General features: G+C 39.2%; 1 protein-coding gene across 4 annotated transcripts in view; it reads right to left on the bottom strand.

The window, feature by feature from the left end:
• GKAP1 (G kinase anchoring protein 1) overlaps nucleotides 1-19,451 on the bottom strand; it is a 70,611-nt gene extending 51,160 nt beyond the window's left edge. Inside the window, exons 1-4 of one of the 4 annotated variants that reach the window (XM_041745106.1) lie at nucleotides 19,305-19,451; nucleotides 18,795-18,866; nucleotides 6,231-6,483; nucleotides 4,847-4,990 (exon numbers count right to left, since the gene is read on the bottom strand). In XM_041745106.1, coding sequence (XP_041601040.1) covers nucleotides 4,847-4,990; nucleotides 6,231-6,440 — 354 coding nt within the window. In that variant the 5' untranslated portion in view covers nucleotides 6,441-6,483; nucleotides 18,795-18,866; nucleotides 19,305-19,451. Of the gene's footprint in view, nucleotides 1-4,846; nucleotides 4,991-6,230; nucleotides 6,484-18,732; nucleotides 18,867-19,304 lie in introns of all 4 variants that reach the window. The other 3 variants (XM_041745105.1, XM_041745108.1, XM_041745107.1) reach the window with 3 other exon arrangements.
• Nucleotides 19,452-20,297: the final 846 nt, after the last annotated feature.

Raw genomic sequence — 20,297 nt, 5'->3', positions numbered from 1 at the left:
TCAGAGTATGCACCCTGTATCTTTCACTAATTTGGAAAGTAGAATTATTTTTCCAGAAATCTTCTAATACTTTTATTGAACACTAGGATTTTAAAAGTTGTCAGTGTTCTAAAAAATTGGATCAGGGTGGGGGGGGGGGTGGAGAAAAAAATAAAATTAAAATTAAAAAAATACAATAAAAATTTTTTAAAATTTAAAAACATTGGGTCTATGTATGTGTACACACTAATTGTCAGGTTCAGTTAATTTCTGTTCATTTCAGTTAATGTATCTTTATGTTTTCTGAGTGTTGTTTATATTTTTAAGTCTACATTTTTGTTGTATGTTTTATTATATCTCCCAAATAACAAAAATGGTTTAATGATTTACTGAAGGATTAAAAGAGAGCTGTAAATAATGCTACTTATAAAAACACCATGAATTGTTAAATGAACAGAACTCTAATACAGTGAATACAGAATATAAATCTGTATGTCTTAAGATACGAGTGATATCACATAAGCAGCTGAAGAGGAAAATCATAAATAGAAAATTAAGATAGTGAGCATTTGAAATTTTATTTACTGAGTCAATTTATTTGTTCCTTACTGCCTGCTATGAAACATGGTTAGACCAGTGGCCTGAAGACACCATAGTTTTTGTTTCACTTTCAAAGCACAATGACTTGTATGAGTCTTTTCAGGACAAGTCCCACATAATGCTTTTTCCATAGCAAAAGTGATGAATTCTGTTGCTAAAGAAAGAGCTAAAAACTACAGAGCACTTATTTGAATTTGCACTCCTTCTAGGGAAACAGGTGCAAGTCAAACAACTGCCAAGGGACTTATTATACCAGCCATGAGGTTAATGACACATGTCACACTCAAAAACAAACAAGAAACAGAACAATCTGTTGGCGAAACACCTTTATCCGATGGACTGGAAGATGTGATATGAAGAAACAATTACTATTGTGCACATGCTAGCAGATATTTCACTTCTGAGCTGGACAAAACCAGTAATGTATGGAGTTTGAATCAATAAGAGGAAGAAATATACACTAAAATTTCATCAGTCACTAAAGACCCCTAAGAAATTTTCTATTCAGTTAATTATTTTTAAGCCATGATATGGACTTACATAAAGATACATGGAAACAGCACTATCAATGTATCATGAATAAAGGAGAACAACACTACACAACTCTGCAAAGAAATAGAAAATATAAGACTACCTCCACTCTGAAATATTCTGGGACAGATACAAGTCTATGAATTGGAAAATGAGATACAAACATTTCTTAAGATACTAATAGTGATTAAAGATGATCTCTACAATTTCTAGAAGCTTTTAAGCATACCTCAGCAAAACACACAGCAGCTTGAATAGCCTGAACCTATCTTTTCAGGGTCAATGTGTCACAATTTTTAATGTAAGAAAAAGGTAAGAATTAAGATCAAAATGTGATCCAGGCAGTTTATCCCTATTGGTCTTCAATAGGTAAAATCAACTATTTATATTTACATATAAAACAAAACGTCTATTATCCTTTTTTTATACCTTCTTTGAAAGGCTTTCTTGCATCTTCCTTTACTTTGTAACTTTTGCTTATATGGACCAGGTTTAATTTTTTTTTCTTCAACTGATTTAAAACTCATAGATTGAAAAGTCTCGTGTATAAATTGTTCTCTTTAGATTAAAAAGAATCACACTTGGAAGTATGTATCTTTGTTATCAATATGAAAAATTTTAAAAATATCTACTGGCTTTTCCAACCTATTTCCTTCCAAATTTTTGTATTCAAAACCAGGGATTTCCCTTTAGACAAATTCTTCATGTGAGTCAGGTTCTCTTTAATAATCGCTTGCAATCACTACTTAGAGTTAATTCTGCAATGAACTAGCTTCAATGCTTGCCACTGGTGCTTTCCAATTGTTGTGCTATTTAGATTTGCCTTTTAATCAGCAGGAGGATATCTCAGAAAAACTTGCAGAAATGATAATGGCAGTATGCTTCCTTAGCCCTTGCATGTCTAGGAATGAATTTCTTTAACTTTCACAAAAATGACGTATTGCCTAGATATGGGATTCTTGGTCCTAGAATTTCAATTCTGGCATTTAAAGTAGCTGCCCTGATTTTTCATCCTGTTTTCTCATATATATGTATGTATACACACACACACACACACACACACACACACACATTCAAGAATATTCCTTATCTCTCATTCTTAGTATTAATTTTTTTTTTAAGTTTTCCCAAAAAAGTCTTTAAAAAAGGCTTAAGTCCTTTCAAGCTCAGATTCGAGTACCTAGCTTAGGAAAATTTTTAGCATATTACTTTTAATGACTGCCTCTATTCTCCTTGTTGTAGTGACACTAATTATGCCTCTGTTGGATTTCAATTGTGTTCCAGTTTATCATGCTGATTTTGTTGGCAAAATATATCTCAAATTTTCCTTCATACAACTGACTCAATTTTCCTCAGTGTATACTCTGTTCTTTAGTCTAATGAAATTTTAAATTCTGCTATGATTTCACCTCTCCAATTTTTTATTTTGTCTATATCTCTTTCGATTTCTCTTGACCACTTTTTCATCTCAGACTACCACCTCACCTTATTATATAACACTACTAATCTCCTTGACTTACAAAATGTTCTAGGCCCTGGGTCTTCATTGAGGCAAAGAACAGATGCTGTCTACAATCACCTTCTGTTTCCTGTAATAAATCTTTTTCAAAGTATGCTTTCACTTTGGACACTAAGTATAATGTTCTTTTCGTGGGGCACAAACTTTTTCAGTTGACATGACACCATGTGTTTGCTCATACAGAAATGGAGTGGATGCTTCTTTACTGTCTCTCTAGTTGTCGTAAAATGCCAGCTCTCAGATTTTATATTGAGGCTTAGTTGATGTAAACTTACATTATCGCCTTAGTGATTTAGGAGTAGGAAAGTTTGTCTTAGCAAAATTTATCTTTTGTGTTGGAAATAAGTAGCCACATACCAGGCAAGCTTTCTATAGCCATCTTTTTGTCTTGTCTCCCTCAACACTGGACTTTCTCAGTGTGTTGTTCCTTTACTGTGTCCGGGAGAACATCGACCATCCTATATGCTTTCTGCCTAGTTTAGTCACTAGCTGGTCCCTACTTTTAAATCTTGTTGTGCCACACAGTAAAATAGATTCCAAATGGTTTATGGTCCAACTGTTTGTTCCAAGGCCTGTCCTTATCTCCTCTTCAGTTATCAGTATGATTATCCGAGGATCTACTCTTCTTCCCATGACCTTGATTATTCTCCTGCAAGTGAGAATGCCAAATACGGTACCAGGTTTTCCTAAGTGATCTATCAATAGTATATCCAGCAGAAGTGCTTCGAAGTCCTGAGCCTGGGATGACATTCTTGTACAAGGTCAGGGCTAAGTCAACTATTTTCTTTTCACAATTACCTGGTCATTTTGGCAGCAATCGGTGGGAACAGGAAGAAAGGCAACCAAGTTTCTGTGCTCAAGTTCCCCACATTACACAAAATTTATTTTGGTGCAAGTCTGAGTAGTTTTTCCTCATTAATTTTCCAGTGCCCTTTGGGCTACTGGGAGAAATTCTCTCTGGTGAAGACACTGGTCAATTCTATTACTGTCTAAACAAGTAGATCATTACATTTATATCTGTAAACCAGAAGAATCTGTCATAATGAATGCTGCAGAAGGAAAAAAAGAAATAATCAAATATCAACTAGGGGGTTTAACACAAGATAATTTATCCAGTATACCACTGCCTGGAGATATATTTTAAGTGGCATTTGTGCACAGCTCTTGTGTAGTAACTTATCCTTGTGAGGATGGGCCTAAGGCACTACAAAATCCTAACAAAAATGTTATAACTAATATAGTTATATAGTACTATATATACTATACTTATATATAAGTGTATAATATATATTATACATACTTATATTATTACCATATATAGTACTATATTACTATATATACTAATATAGTGTTAAGAGTGCTTTAGAATACTCTAATTCTTTTTTTTGTTTTGTTTTGTTTTTTTCTCTAATTCTTTTAAAACTGGTAACCAAAGCATGGTATGGCACTCTACTAAGCCAAAGACCTGCTAAAATAATACCTCTTCCCAATGGATTAACTGCCAGTTTAACAGGTAAGCAAATAAGTAACTATTCATTTCTCATACATACAGCATCTCCTAGAGCACATTCCAGGCTTAGTATGCTATTTTCCTGAATAGTACATTCCAGGCTTAGTATGTTATTTTCCTGAATAGCACATACACCAAAAAAGTGATTGGTCTTAAAAATTATCTATATGATTTGGTTATTAATATTTATTTAACAGAGGCACAATGTATCACATAAACAGGTTAAAGAAACTAACAGATGTCATAAACGGTTTTACATCAAAGTTGAAAAGGAATTATTTCCCTTCAAAGTCTTTCTTTTCAAAGCAAAACAGTGACTGAATATTTTTAACAAGAGACATCTAACTCTACAAATATTGATTTTTTTAACTTGAAATATAATTTAATCCTGTTATTCTACCTTTCCTATCTCTCCCTCACTTGTAAAAAGACAGATGAATTGAAAACTCACAAAATAACTGCTTTGAATTGCCAAAGCTAACAAAATAACAAGTATATCAATCTTTTCCTAGTAGATGAAAAATAGAATCTCTTATTTAAAGCACAAAGATAAAAAAATAAAAATAAAAGCACAAAGATGTGTGAGTTAATCTAATACAAAATGCACCACAAATTGTGGTGTCATGGACTCAGATGCACTGCCATTTAAAAAAATCCATAAACTCACAGAAATACAAAGCAAAATAATTTGATTTACTTAACTGTACCTGCTCATCTCTTTGCCTCCACTCTTGCCAATTTTCTTCTCGTGAATCCTTCTGCACTGGGTTTGGTAATGAAAGCTCATGTTGAGCATTACAAATGGCATGGGAGGATTTCTGGGGAATTTTCTTAAAAGCAAGATTCCTGAGCTACGAGACAAATGAACAAAAACATTAAATTCAGTTTACCAATACTGGAATTCTAACAGTTTTTTTGCTAAGTTAAAAAATCAGTAGTATTTTTATATTTCTAAATACTATACCATTCATTATTCCAACTCAGAGTCACTGTGTTTTTCTTAATCTCTGTAAAATGTTAATTTCACCAGTATTTAGATAATGTTGGTGAGTTTCCAACAATTTAATAGGTGAAAATGGACTGTATTCTATTATACCATCATTTTAATGATTCTGATTCACTTAAATGAAGAAATTTATAGGAGCAGAAAACAGGATAAGTATGCTTTTGACTATGTTGTACATCTGAAACTAATATGACATTGTAGGACTTGTGGTGAAGCATAGTATAATGGATAAACTTGTCAAATCACTTTGTTGTACACCTGAAATTAATGTAGCATTGTGTGTCAAATGCTCCCAAATAAAAGGAAAAAAATTAATAGGGTTTATGATAATACAATTTACCATTACTAATTGCCTTTATAGGGTTGTTGTGAGGAATAAATGAGTCAATTGATGTAGAATACTTAAAACAATGCCTTTCTTATAATTAACATCATAAATTTAAAAAAATATATATATATATGACCTTACAGGTCAACTAAATTTAAAAAAAAAAAACAACAAAGCAATGGGATTCAAAAACATTAAAATTTAATAGCTTACAACTCTAGCAACTACTTTGCTAGTCCTTAAAAATACAGAGCCTAGTTCACAAAGTAACATGATGAGCTAAAATTGGACTGGCCAAACCCCTCCCAACAACAGTATGATCATCATCATCTGAGATGCAGTAGTTGAAACAAGAAAGAAAAATAGGAGAGGTTATTATGGATTGAACTGTAAACCCCCAATACATATGTCATAGGCCTGAAACGCTCAGGTATCTGTGAATGTGACCTTATTTGGAAAATAAAATCTCACAGATATAATCAAGATAGCTTGTGAGAAAGGGTAACACTGAATGAGGGGGGATCCTAATCTAATCCAATATGACTGTTGTCCCTAAGAAGAGGTGAAGACAGAGTTACACAAAGAATGCCAAGTAAGAGCAGAGACAAAGACTGAAGTGACACAGCCACAAGCCAAGGAATGCTGAGGACTGACAGCCACAAAGAGCTAAGAAGAGCCTGGCCCTTGTGGACTCCTTGGTTTGGACTCCTGCTTACAGTCCAGTGGGAGAGTAGACACAAATAGTCGTAACTGTTACCTCATTTGCTTCACTCTGTTGCTGTTCCTTCTTTTTTCTTCTTTTTTCTCTCTTTTTCTCATTTGTAGTTGATTTGTTTGTTTGAGACTTTCCAGTATTCCGACCTTTGCCTTTTCCTGGCTCAGAATCAGAACCACTGCCACTATCTACTTGCAATAGGGCAAAACGAGAAGCAGTAGTGGGAACAGAACTAAGTACTGCCGAGGCCATTGTAAAGATTGCTATTTTAAAATATGTCTGTCAAGAATAATTCCTGTAGGGAGGGAGAAGAGGGGGTAGATGAGTAAACATAATCAGTAAAATCTGTTCTAGATTCTAGAACAATCTTATACAGACACACACACACACACACACTCTCTCTCTCTCTCTCTTCTCCTGACATTGGATTTAGTCATATTGGGATTCATACCCACAGTTCTATAGAATGCAATAACATTCTTTTTTAACTTGAGTAAGCAATATAAAATTGTATACTTTAAAAAAGAAAAAAGTAGATTGAGATTTCGTGGACAACTACTGCATGATTGACACCAATAAAATGTATTCATTTTTCCCTATGTGGTTTTCAAAAATTATTTTCTTCTCTCTTTTAAATATACTGCCATAATATGTACATATTTACAAAGAACATCTTGAATCAATATGGAATAGTGGGAACATCTTCCACCACACACAAGTCCGTGTTAATCTCCAACTTTCAAGACAGAAAAAAAGAGGTAGAAAAGGAAGACACTTTTCATACACAAAATACTGCCTCCAGTATGATTCTGGAGATTGCTACTAAGTCACAGAACTGACAGAAATTTAATAGAGAACTTAAATTTCTTCAACCAAAGGCAACCTTTCAAAATCACCTTCCACATTATCTTCTGCTTCACTAGTCTCAGTGCACCCTGAGATGCCTTGTAGACTTGTGATATTAAGGGTCCTACAGTAGTATCTAACCCAACTCATTAATCATTTAGTTTAACAGAGGAGGCAACTGGCACTTGAATTGGGTAAGTGACTTGCCTCAGGTTATTCTGCAAGTTAGTGGCAGAGTCACAACCTGAACCTAGGTTTGCTGAGCCTTGCTGACCAAGGTCAAAATAAGAAGCTCTGTCACTACTAGAAGACTCGTACTCTTTCAATTCACAAAAAAAAAAAAAAAAAAAAAAAAGATTGTGAAACTCAGAAATTTGCTCATTTTTATTTTTAAATGTATCAGATACACAATTGAGTAAAAAAATTTTTGTAAATAAATGAACACTCCAAGTACTCAGCACTAAGATTAAGAGAACTTTAACCCCCCTGTGCCTCTCCCCAATAGCATCCCAACTCCCCATGGTGAGATATAAGGATTACCCTGATTTTTCTGTAAGTCATTTGCTTTTCTTTATAGTTTTAACATATCTATCTTGAGCCACAGTACTCCTATCTGAACTAGCTACTGTCACTTCCACAATATCCTATTGCCACCAATCTCGTCTATTCAATGTGATATGGGATTATGCAAAAGTACAAATACCAGAAGTGAAAATCATTGAGGTCCATTTTGAAAGCTAACCACACAATACAGTTTGTATGTTTTAGGAGGGAACAAAAATGAGAAGCATGTGTTAAATCTTCCATCTTAATCTAAAAACCCAGAAAATTATTTGGAAATCTTTGAATTTTTTGTTAAAAATAAAGAAAAATCAAAATAAGAGCTGATATTTTGAGATGCCATCTAGAAGTTATTAAATAAAAGTATTTTTATTATAAATACCACATTAAGATATATTGCTCCTATACTCAAAAATATGCAAATCAGGGGTGCCTGGGTGGTTTGGTCAGTTAAGCATCTGCCTTCAGCTCAGGTCATGATCCTAAGGGCCTGGGATGGTGCCCTGAGTCAGGCTCCCTGCTCCTGCTCAGCCTCAGTCAGGCTCCCTGCTTCTTCCTCTGCCTCTCCCACTGGTTTGTGTTCTCTTTCTCTCACAAATAATTAAATCTAAAAAAAAAACAACAACAACAACAAAAAAAAAACCACACACACACAAATGCAAATCAAAATAAAATACCATGACATAAAAGAATGACATCATATTGATAAATTATGACACATTTTTAGGCTTAAATTTCTGCTGTAAGCATGAGAATTAAGGCTTTGTTAAGTTACTACAAGGGAGAATATATTACAAAATGAAAAAGAAGTTCAAGATTCAAAAACATTTTTGGAAAGCATTAATTCTGCTTCAACTTCAACATGTCATGTTAAAAATCCTTTAAGTTTTAGTTGCTCTGAGTACTTGAGATACAGTGATTCTACACAGTCATTCAACAATTATTATTACATTTAATTTTAACTGTTGGGACTATAAATTGCATGGGTTAGCCATTCACAAATACTCATTGCCCCTCCCTGAAGGAGAATCATGCACCACTCTCCTACTGAACAGAGGCATGACCATGTGACTTATTCTGGCCAGTAAAACATAAGCTTTAAAAGGCTTTAAAAGCCAGAACATGGTTCCTGCTTCTATTCAAGCCTATGTTGAGAGGGAGTCAGGTCTGTTGGGTCTGAAATAACAATGAATAAAGTCTCTCACTAACCTGTTAATGGATATGTAGCTTGAGCAAAAAAGCAACTTTACTGCTTTAAGCTGTGGAGATTTTCAGCTTATTGTTACAGTATAACCTAGCCTTAGCATGATTGATATCTTACACAAATAAATTTATTTTCCATTCTAGGACTGATATCAAAACCATGAATTCCACATTTAGATGGTTCTGCATGAGTTAAATGTTCACAAATGTCCAACACATCTCCACAAAGCTCACAGAAATTTTCTTTCTGTGGCATAGGGCAAAGCTTCCTTACCAATGTGTCCTCAAATAAAGTGTCTCTGAGTTCTCAGGGCACCTAAGAAAACCCAGGAGAATTCTGAGATGATGGGCAGGTCACTACCAGATGCAAGCCGCCTCATCTGGTGCTTTGCAGAGGACAGACAGTAGCCACAAATGCTGCTCTGTGGTTATTTGTCAACTGGGAAGTATGTAAGGCCTGGAAATCTACTTCATCAGATCAGTGTACAATGCACTACTGCCCCTCAGGGTAGGCAGGCCCAGGGAACTACTGCAAGAGTTTGCTTTAGGTACTCCAAATGCAACACATGCAATACAGGGAGCAGCAGCCGCTACTAGGAGTGGGAAAGCACAAAGTCTCCTTGTGAGCAAGGTTCCAAGTAATGAGCTGATAGCTCTATATTCACAGGGAGCAGATATTTCTTCCCACTTGCCAGTGCTATGCCTTTTTAATGGCGTAAAGACTAGCTCTAACGTGACTGCTCAAACAATACATATGCTTTCTGAAAATAAGAGCTTTGTCATTTTATGTCATCTTGGAGTTTATCATAAGAAATTCTTTACTTTTTCTATAAGAAGAGCTATGAGATTCTTTAAAAATAATTCCAATTGTTATAAATTATTGAATAGTTGTACAACAAAAATGGTTTGTTTTTATTATCTATTCATCCAAACAAAATTTCAGTGGGAACTCAATCTGAAGAAAGCATCATCTAAAAGTCTAGATGGAGGAGGACGCCTGGGTGACTCAGCGGTTTGGCGCCTGCCTTCAGCCAGGGCGTGATCCTGGAGACCCAGGATCAAGTCCCACATCAGGCTCCCTGCATGGAGCCTGTTTTTCTCTCTCTCTCTCTCTGCTTATGTCTCTGCCTCTCTTTCTGTATCTCTCATGAATAATTAATAAAATCTTTTTTAAAAATAAAAATAAAATAAAAGTCTGGATTGAGAATTGTATATTCTTATTTCATGAACAAACGTGTAATTTAAAAACTTCTGTTCAGGGAAGCAAGCACAATTTTCTCATTAGAAACCCTGAAAAGATTTTGAAGTTTCACACATGTTCAGCATTTCATATCTTTCCTAATACTTTATATTGTTTTATTTATCCTAATCATATACAACAAAGAAAATGTAACACATTTTTTCCACCGAGCTCTACATAAGCGCTGTAAGTCTCTTCTCCGTTTGAAGGCAACAAGATGCTCTGGTCTTTTATGTTTGTAATGCAGAAGTCAAATGGCAGAAAAGCACTAGCCTAGGAGTGCTGACCTAGAACAAGAATGCCTAGTCAAAATCTGGTCAACCTGCTACCTGTTGAAAGCTCTTGAGCAATTCACCTGATCTCTCAGTTTCCTCATCTGTGAAATAGGGACAAGAGTGCATAGCTCACTGTGTTATTGTAAAGATTAAATACTTTATGTGCAGTGCTTAGAACAGTTGCCAGAACAGCAGAAACACTCAGATATAAACATGCTGGTGTTCTTATACTATGATTACTAACTGAAGTATGTCTTGGGGTCCTAGCGGCACAGGAAAACTGACACAAGCTATTTAAAAATTTGGCTAAGCATATCTCACTCCGTCGCAAAAAGTGTTTGAGAGTTAAATCAACATCTAGCCCTTCTCAAAGTTAAGACTTTAATCTACAAAATGAAAAAAAGTTTTTAGGCCCTGAGAAGTAATGGTCAAGCAGCCACTGAAGAGAGTGAAACACCTAAAGATTATACCTAACAAACTGCAGAGGGAAACACCAATCTATCTGAAACCCAAGAATCACAGAAGGGACTATGTCTTAAACAATGGGCACAAAGCAGATAGATAATAAACAATTCCTGAATGAAAATAATAAAAGAGAATGATAATGTGAAAAGAAAGCATTAGAACAAATAGCGTTAACTGACAAACAGTGAAAAGACAAAAAAATTTTCTGAGGCAGCTACGGAGGATACATCTCAGCAACCTGTGTTAAAATACTTTAACTCAAGAAAGAGTAGACAGAAAGAGGGAAAACCTCACCTATAATGATCCCTTGTTTGTTCAGGGGCAGGGGTCTGAAACAAACAGAATAGCAGCTACCACTTGCACCATACCTAGTAGCTGAAGGGGTAAGGAAATGGGACAACTGGAAGGGTTCCAGCATCTGTGCTACATGCCATACTTTATAAAAGCAGGGAGGGCATCTGGGCAACTCGGTTGCTTAAGCATCCAACACTCTTGGTTTTGGCTCAAGTCATGATTTCATGGATCCTGGGATGGAGTCGCACAAAGAGCTCCATGCTTAGTGTGGAATCTGCTTGAAAGATTCTCTCTTGCCCCTCCCCCAACTTGCATGCAGATGTGCAGACACTCTATAAAATAAATAAATCTTTTAAAAAAATGTAATAACTAACACATCACCTACCTCAATAGCCAGGAAAAAAAAAATCTATGCAGCATGTCAAAAGGTATACTAACCAGTATTTCAGAAGTGGAGTGGGAGGGTAAATTTTAAATGAAAAAAGGAAATAAAAATATAAAAATAATCCCAAATTTGTAAGTATGTGTATTATTCCCATACATACCAAAAAGAAGGAAATTCACGGGACTATGCATTATACTTATTTCCTTTTCTGGAGTTTTTCACTCTTTCCCCAAATATTCTATAATGATCATTTTTCTTCTATAAGAAAAAAATTTCATTTTGAAAAGTGAAAAAGGTTATCTATACCTAAATTCAAAAAGGTAAACATAATGTACTCAAAGCAATATTGATTTTTTTGCCCTGTGTCAAAACCTCTACTGGCAGCTACTGGTTAGATTGCCATAGAGATGCTCTGGTCCTTCCTGTTGGTGATGCAGAAGACAAAGACAGAGAACAACTGTCAAAGACTACTCATTGGCATGCTTTTAAGAGAATATAACCTTCATTAACAAATTTTTCAGAATTTGCAAAAAGATAGTCATGTTACATAATCCAGGGATTTATCTAAAACTTTTCTTTTATAAACCTTGGAAAGGTTAGATAAATAGGCAGACCATGGAAAACATCAGGCTTTTTAAAGACCCTAATTTCAAGAATGGTTAGGGCTAATATTCCTCCAGAACACTATTCCCTTGGTCTTGTGTCCTAAACTTCTGCATCTCCATCTCTAGTCATAGCTAAGAGATATTAGGGTAAGTAGGTTCAAAAGTGCTCTTCTCTCCCCCCCCCCCCGTACTATTTTCCTTTTCTGTCTCACATGATCTTTAAAATCCAAATACTCAAATGCTCAGAAGTTTATATGAGCTGAAGTGATATGGACACAAAGCAAAAACTACATAGCTGACACCTTGTAAGCTATCAGCATTGGGCAGTCTATGAATGTGGTGGTTAGAGCTATAAATAAAATTTACATATTATTAAGATACTATACAAATCAGGATTTTAGTCCAGAAATATAATGATTACTCTGTACATTTCCCCACTTCCTCTCGAGTATCCTTTTAAAAATAACTTAGAGGGATCCCTGGGTGGTGCCGCGGTTTGGCGCCTGCCTTTGGCCCAGGGCGCGATCCTGGAGACCCGGGATCGAATCCCACGTCGGGCTCCCGGTGCATGGAGCCTGCTTCTCCCTCTGCCTGTGTCTCTGCCTCTCTCTCTCTCTCTGTGTGACTATCATAAATAAATAAAAAATTTAAAAAAAAATAAAAATAAAACTTTAGTGATGATTGGGTGAAAATAAATTCAAAATTGTTTATAAAAAAATAATAATAAAAAAAAATAAAAATAACGTAGAGGTAAGGTGCCTGGCTGGCTTAGTCGGTGAAATGTGCGACCCTTGATCTTGGGTTTTAGGTTTGAGCTCCATGTTGGGTGTAGAGATTACTGAAAAATAAAATCTTAAAAAAAAAAAAACTTAAAGACTAGAAATTAAGAAAACAATTCCATTTATAATTGCATCAAAAAGAATATCAAGGAATAAACTTAACCAAGCAGTTGAAAAGACGTGTATACTAACAACTATAACACAATGATTAAAGAAATCGAGGAAGACACAAATAAATGGAAAGATACTTTGCATCATGGACTGGAAAAATTAATATTGTTAAAATGTCGATACTACCCAAAGCAATCCACAGATTCAATGCAATCCCTATACAAAATTACAATGACATTTTTCACAGAACTAGAACAAATAACTCTAAAATTTGTATAGACCCACAGAAGACAGTGAATAGTCAAAGCATCTTGAGAAAGAACAAAGCTGGAGGTATCATGCTTCTGATTTCAAACCATATTACAAAGCTATAATAATCAAAACAGTATGGACTGAGATAAAAACAGATACATAAACCAACAGAATAGAATAGAGCCCAGAAAACCCACACATAGTTAAATAACTTGCAACAAAGGAGAAAAAGATATACAATGAGAAAAGGACATTCCCTTCAACAAATGGTGCTGGGAAAACTGGCCAGCCATATGCAAAACAATGAAACTGGACCACCATGCTATACTATAAACAAAAATAAACAAAATAAACATCTAAATGTGAGACCAAAAATGATTAAACTCATAAGAAAACACAGGCGGTAAGCTACTTAACATCATTCTTGGTGGTAGTTTTGGATCTCTTTCTAAAGACAAGGGCAACAAAAGCAAAAATAAACAGGACTACATCAAATTAACAAGCTTTTGCACAGTAAAGGAAATCATCATCAAACAAAAAGGTAACCTACTGATTAGAAGAAGAGATCTGCAAATCATATATCTGATAAGCAGCTACTATCCAAAATATACAAAGAACTCATATAGTTCAGTGACAAAAAAAAATTCCAATTAAAAAATGGTTAGAGGATCTGAATGACACTTTTCCAAAGACATACAGATGGCAACAGGCACATGAAAAGGTGCTCAACATCACAAATCATCAGGGAAATGCAAATCAAAACCATAATAAGATGATATCCAGGGGCACCTGGGTGGTTCAGTAGTTGAGCATCTGCCTTTGGCTCAGGTTGTGATCCCAGGTTTCTGAGATGGAGTTCTGCATCAGTCTCCCCATGGGGGAGCCTGCTTCTCCCTCTGCCTATGTCTCTGCCCCTCTCTCTCTCTCTCTCTCCTCCCCCTGCCTATGTCTCTCTCTCTCTCTCTCTCTCTCTCTCTCTCTCATGAATAAATAAATAAAATCTTAAAAAAAAGAGAGAGATTTTATTGGGGATCCCTGGGTGCTCAGCGGTTTAGCGCCTGCCTTTGGCTCAGGGCGCGATCCTGGAGTCCTGGGATTGAGTCCCATGTCGGGCTCCTGGCATGGAGCCTGCTTCTCCCTCGTCCTGTGTCTCTGCCTCTCTCTCTCTCTCTCTCTCTGTCTGTCATAAAAAAAAAAAAAAAAAAAAAAGATTTTTTTATTCACTTGAGGCACACAGAGAGAGAGAGGGAGAGTTAGTGAGAGGGGACATAAGCAGGGGTTGAGAGGGAGAAGCAGGCTTCCCACTGAGTATGGAGCCCAACGTGAGGCTCGATCCCAGGACTCTGAACTCATGACCTGAGCCGAAGGCAGAAGCCTAACCCACTGAGCCACTCCAGTGCCACTAAATAAATAACATCTTTTTAAAAATGTTATCTCACACCTGTCAGAATGCTCACTATCAAAAATGACAAGAAATAACAAGTGATGGAGAGGTTGTGCGATAAAGGGAATCCTTTTGCACTGCTGGTGGGAATGTAAATTGAGGTAGCCACTTTAAAAAAACATATGGAGGTCTTCAAAAAATTAAAAATACAACTACTACACAATCTGGCAATTCCACTGATCGGTATTTATCCAAAGAAAACAAAAACACTAATTTGCACCCCTATGTTCACTGTAGCATTATTTATAATAGCCAAGATAAGGAAACAATCTAAGTGTCCACTGATGTTTGAATAAATTAAGAAAATGTGATATATATACATAACGGAATACTACTCAGCCACATAAAAGGAAACCTTGCCATGTGACAAGGTTTGTGACAACATGGATGGACTTTGAGGATATTATGCTAAATGAAATAATCCACAAAAAAAAACCAAAGATAAACACCATTATGTGAAATCTAAAAAGCAAAACAAAAGAATGAATAAAACTCATAGATACAGAGAACAGACTGGCAATTATCAGAAGGGAAAGGGGTTGAAGGATAGGTGAAAACAGTAAAAGGGATCAATTGTATGATGACAAATTAACTAGACTCAGTATGATGATCACTTTTTAGTAAAGGAAAATATAAAATTATTATGTTACACACCTGAAACTAATATGTTATATACCAATTTCATCTCAATTAAAAAATAAAAATAGCAGGGTGCCTGGGTGGCCGAGTTGGTTAAGCGTCTCCCCTCAGCTCAGCTCAGGTCAGGTCCTAGGATGGAGCCCCGCATCAGGCTCCCTGCTCAGAGGAGAGCCGGCTCTCCCTCTGCCACTCACCTTGCTTGTATGGTCACTCGCTCTCTCAAGTAAATAAATAAAATCTTTTAAAAATAACAAAATTTTTAAAATAGCCTATAAGCTAATTTAAATAGTTGAAGACAAAAGAAAATTTCCAAGATAATTTAAAAACAACTGTTTCAGGGGCTCCTGTGTGGCTCAGTCAGTTAAGCATCCAACTCTTGGTTTCAGTTAAGGTCATGATCTCAAGGTCGTGGATGGAGCCCAGTGTCAGGCTCCATGCACAGTGGGGAGTATGCTGGAGATTTTCTCTCTCCCTCTTCCTCTGCTCCTCCCCCAGCCACCACTTGTGTTCTTTCTCTGAAAAAATTTAAAATTTTTTAAAAATGTAAAAGCAACCTGTTTTGCAGGTCAAAATGCTTAAGAAACACAGAAGTTTACAAATGTAATGTAGATGGTTCATAACATAGAAGTACAATATTCTAGAATTTCTTAGTAACTACCACCATTAATTCCTCTATGCTTGAGATCGCAGCAATATCAAATTATAGTGAAGCCCATTTTAACATATATTAAACACTCAAAAAGCCAATTATTTATTTGACTTATTAAATATTATAGTGTATGTTAGGGCATCCTATAGCCCTATCCTTCCTCAGATGTTATACTATAGCAAAATAAACTACTTAAAATTTCCTAAACACATATTTAGTTTTACTTGTTCATATCTTCTGTTGTCTTTGCCTAAAACGCCCTCCCTCTCACTCATTTAAAACTTCTATTCATTGCCTTCAAAATCCTGCTCAAGGGCTAGCATCCCCAGGAAGCTTTCTGTGACCTCCCCTTCAAATTAATCTTTCCTTTCTCTGTAATAATTCTTTAGTTTTAAATGTATTAAGTGGATTCTATTAAAATTATCTCTTTACTCTTGTGCCTAGCCACCTACAACCATGATTTCAACATCCTGAAAGTCAATCTCTAACAAAACCACAGGATTGGGCACAGAAAAGATAAATTTATTGAATTTTTAAAAAATATATTCCCCAAGTACACAGCTATCTATTCATTGAAATATATACTGTAAAGTAGAATGCACAGCAAAAGAAAATGCAAAGTGTACCATAGATAATCCCTAACTCCCATAATGCAAATGTGAATTAACAATGATTATTAGCAGTTCCAATTTGTTTCATTAGAAGTGCCATTCTACTAAGTGACCATCACAACTAACTTTGTTGAGGAAACAGATTTGCTCAAGAAACATAACTGGTTTTAAAGTGTTGATTAAAAAGAATTAAGGTATATCAGGTACTTAAGTAAACTCTAAAAATGAACAGCCTAAACTGTAAACAGCAAGACTTCTAAATGGCTGGTACTCTTGGGCTCTCCTACCAAGGTTCTGAGGACCACTGCCACTATGACCTCATCCTTCCAGACTATGACCTCTTAAGGGTCAAGAAAAATGGTAGCAGTGTCCATACCTCAGTCAAGAACAACTAGATACATTCCTTTAATAAAATGATAGTCATCTTCCGTTAACATCAACCAGTTTAGCCTGAACAAAATAAGAAATTAATACAACATAGGTATAATTAGTGTGGTCTCCTTGAAATGTAACTTAGATTTAAAAAGACAGATTGGGGGGGATCCCTGGGTGGCGCAGCGGTTTGGCGCCTGCCTTTGGCCCAGGGCGCGATCCTGGAGACCCGGGATCGAATCCCATGTCGGGCTCCCGGTGCATGGAGGCTGCTTCTCCCTCTGCCTGTGTCTCTGCCTCTCTCTCTCTCTCTCTCTCTGCGACTATCATAAATAAATAAAAAATTTTAATAAAAAAAATAAATAAAAAATAAAAAGACAGATTGGGGATGCCTGGGTGGCCCAGCGGTTAAGTGTCTGCCTTTGGCTCAAGGCATGATCCTGGAGTCCCGGGATCAAGTCGTCCCGCATTGGGCTCCCTGCAAGGAGCCTGCTTCTGCATCTGCCTGTGTCTCTCTCTCTCTCTCTCTCTCTCTCATGAATAAATAAAACCTCAAAAAATAAAAAATAAAATAAAAATAAAAGGACGACTGAACATTAAATGAAATGACACTGAGTATCAGTTATTTAGTACCTGGTGAAATTTTAACAAATATTTCATGTTCTGTTACTCAAGTAACACAACTAAACAATATCTTTCATATTGGCTTCTTAAAAAGTTCACAACCAGCACCTGCCAAGTGCTTACCAAAACCTTGCTCCCAACACACTTGCTGTGAACCACATACATTTAATGGGTATGTCCTAAATGCCTTTTTTTTTTCATAGTTAGGTACTGCTTCCCTAATGCAATCTGCACCTAATTTCTGGGGACTGAAAAATCTAAGCAAAATGTACTAGCAGGTACTGAGTGAGGAGCTAAAGGAATCTCCCATGGATAAAACACCTGTATTTTCATTTGCCCCAATGTTCTTCTGGTCAACTTCCCAGATCTTGCTTAGTCCACAGAATGAAGCTACTAGATTGGTATCTTACAAGTTAAGTTTGTTGTAACCATTCATGACAATTAAGAATAACTCTCAGGGAGGGATGCGTGGGTGGCTCAGTGGTTGAGCATCTATCTGCCTTCCGCTCAGGTGCTCAGGTCGTGATCCTGGGGTGCCTGGATGGAGTCCCGCATGGGGCTCCCCGCAGGGAGCCTGCTTCTCCCTCTGCCTGTGTCTCTGCCTCTCAAAAGTCAATAAATAAAATCTTAAAAAAAAAAAAAAAAGATTCTATCTCTCACTAATTAGGATTTGACTAATACCAAGTATAGTTTCAAACCTGTTGAGAAACAAAATCACTATTTCCACTGATTAAGTATCTTTAATTTTTCAATTTCCCATAAACTTTCTCTGCTACTCTTACAGGTGCAAGACAAATTTATTAAGCTGATGATTCAGGTTACAATCACAAGCGCTGTTACTACTCGAAGGAACAGGCAATCCTGAACGATTCAAGACAAAATTTCACTGGCTTCTCAGTAAAGGAGAGATGATCTTTCATCAGCGCCTTGCGTGAAAGCCACAGCACCCACTCAGCCGTAAAAACCTAAGGTGAGGATGAAAAATCTAAAAGCTGGAGAGAAAAGACAATTTAATGAGCCACCACTTTTGTCATTCCTGTTCAGTGTCAACTAAGCACCCTAAAAACGGGAGATGTGACTGCTGCTGCAAAGCATAACGGCAAGAAACAGAATTCAAAACCCTGCTCGTCGACTTTCCAACTGCTAGCGGGGAGGAGGAGCACTTTATTCAAAAAGTAATCCACCGTACCTCGTTCCCGAACGAAAGCCAAATCTCACCCATAGGCTGTCAACCGATGCTCCAAAACTTACTCGCACAAAGTACGCTGAGAAAGAAATGGGGCTGGGCGAGACCTAACTCGGGCACAGACGCGGCTTCCAAACCTGGAAGGGAGGAAACGGCGAGTCGGGTCGCGGCTCCAGAAATTTCCGAGCGCCCGGCTCCGGCTCCGGCTCCGGCTCCGGCTGCGGGCGAGCGAGCGCGGGGCCCGCCGCGGGGAGGGGGCGGCGGCACCTGTCACTCGCGGCCCCGCCGCCCCGGAGCCCCCGGGCCCGCGCCCGCGCCCCGCGAGGTCTCGGGCGGCTCGGCCACGGCCCGGGCGCCGGGGCCTGAGGAGGCGCGGGTCGCCGCCGGCCGCCCCGAGCGCGGCGCCGCGGCCCTTCCCGAGGAGCGGCCCTCCCGCGCCCTGTGCCCGGCGGCCCCGGCCGAGTCCCCAACCGCCTCGCCCGAGGCGCACGCAGCGGCGCGGCCGAGGCGCCACCCCCGCCCCGGGGGCGCCGGCGCTGCCCCCCACGAGGCGGGCCCGCCCTCCGCGTACTCACCGGGCCTCCCCGGCCGCCGGCTCGGCCCTCCTCTCCCTCCTCCCCCCGCCGCCGCCGCCGCTCCCGCGGCTCCCGGGGCGGCCGCGCTGGGCGTTGGGACTAGGCTGGGTCAAGGGGCGGGGGCGAGGGCGGGGGCGGGGGCGGGGGCGGGCTCGCGCGGCGGGGCTCGAGCGGCGGGCCAGCGGGCGGGCGCCGGGCACTAACGGGCCCCGCGAGCGGGCGCCGGGCTGGGCGGGCGGAGCGGCCCGCGGCGGGGAGCGCGGCGGCAGCTGCGGGGAGGGGCGGGGAGCGCGCGGCTGCGAGCCGAGGGCGGGAGGGAAGTCCCGGCGGAGGGGGCGGCGTGAGAGCCGCGGGGCGGGCCGGGGGCGGGGCCAGGCGCGCCCGCCGCCGCGCGCCGGGGTTTGTTTATTTTCCCGGTTGGTTGCGGCGCTGGCGCGTGGGGAGAGGTTCGCCGGTGACGTGAGCGCCCCGGGCCGGGGGAGAGGATCAGAACCACCTGCCGGAGAAGGGGAGCTACGGGGGCCGGGCAGGGTCCAAACGGCTCGCGTAGGCGGCGGCGCCGCGGTCCTCGGGGTTACCGGGAAGGGAAGGGCTTTCCCTGGGCGTGTGCGAGGAGGAGGCCTCCCGGGAGAATAGGGCTCCAGGCCGCTCCCCCCCGGCTCGGCGGCCTCACCTGCGTGGCGGAGAGCAGTGCGCGGGTGATGGGGAGGAAGAGGGCCGGGGGACCTCCCATTCGCGGAGTAGGGACGGTCCTGCAGATCGGGATTTCAGTCGCAAGCGTGCATCAGCTCCCCGTAAGGAGAGTAACCAACGGGGCTCAGTTCCCTGGAGAGTTACACGGCACTTCAGCGTTCTGTCCCTTGGTGCTCCGTCAGGTAGTAGGATTCCCACGTACCAGCCTAGTAACTCGCTCAAAGCCTCACAGCCAGTAAGCGCCCGAGCCGGACCCAGCTGTACTGACTTGGGGTTCTGTACCGCTTACGGTTGATCGCG

Source organism: Vulpes lagopus, chromosome 2, assembly GCF_018345385.1.
Source record: "Vulpes lagopus strain Blue_001 chromosome 2, ASM1834538v1, whole genome shotgun sequence".
NCBI classification, from domain to species: Eukaryota; Metazoa; Chordata; class Mammalia; order Carnivora; family Canidae; genus Vulpes; species Vulpes lagopus.
The sequence above is the reverse complement of the archived record's forward strand: the minus strand, read 5'-3'. Positions and strand labels throughout refer to the sequence as shown.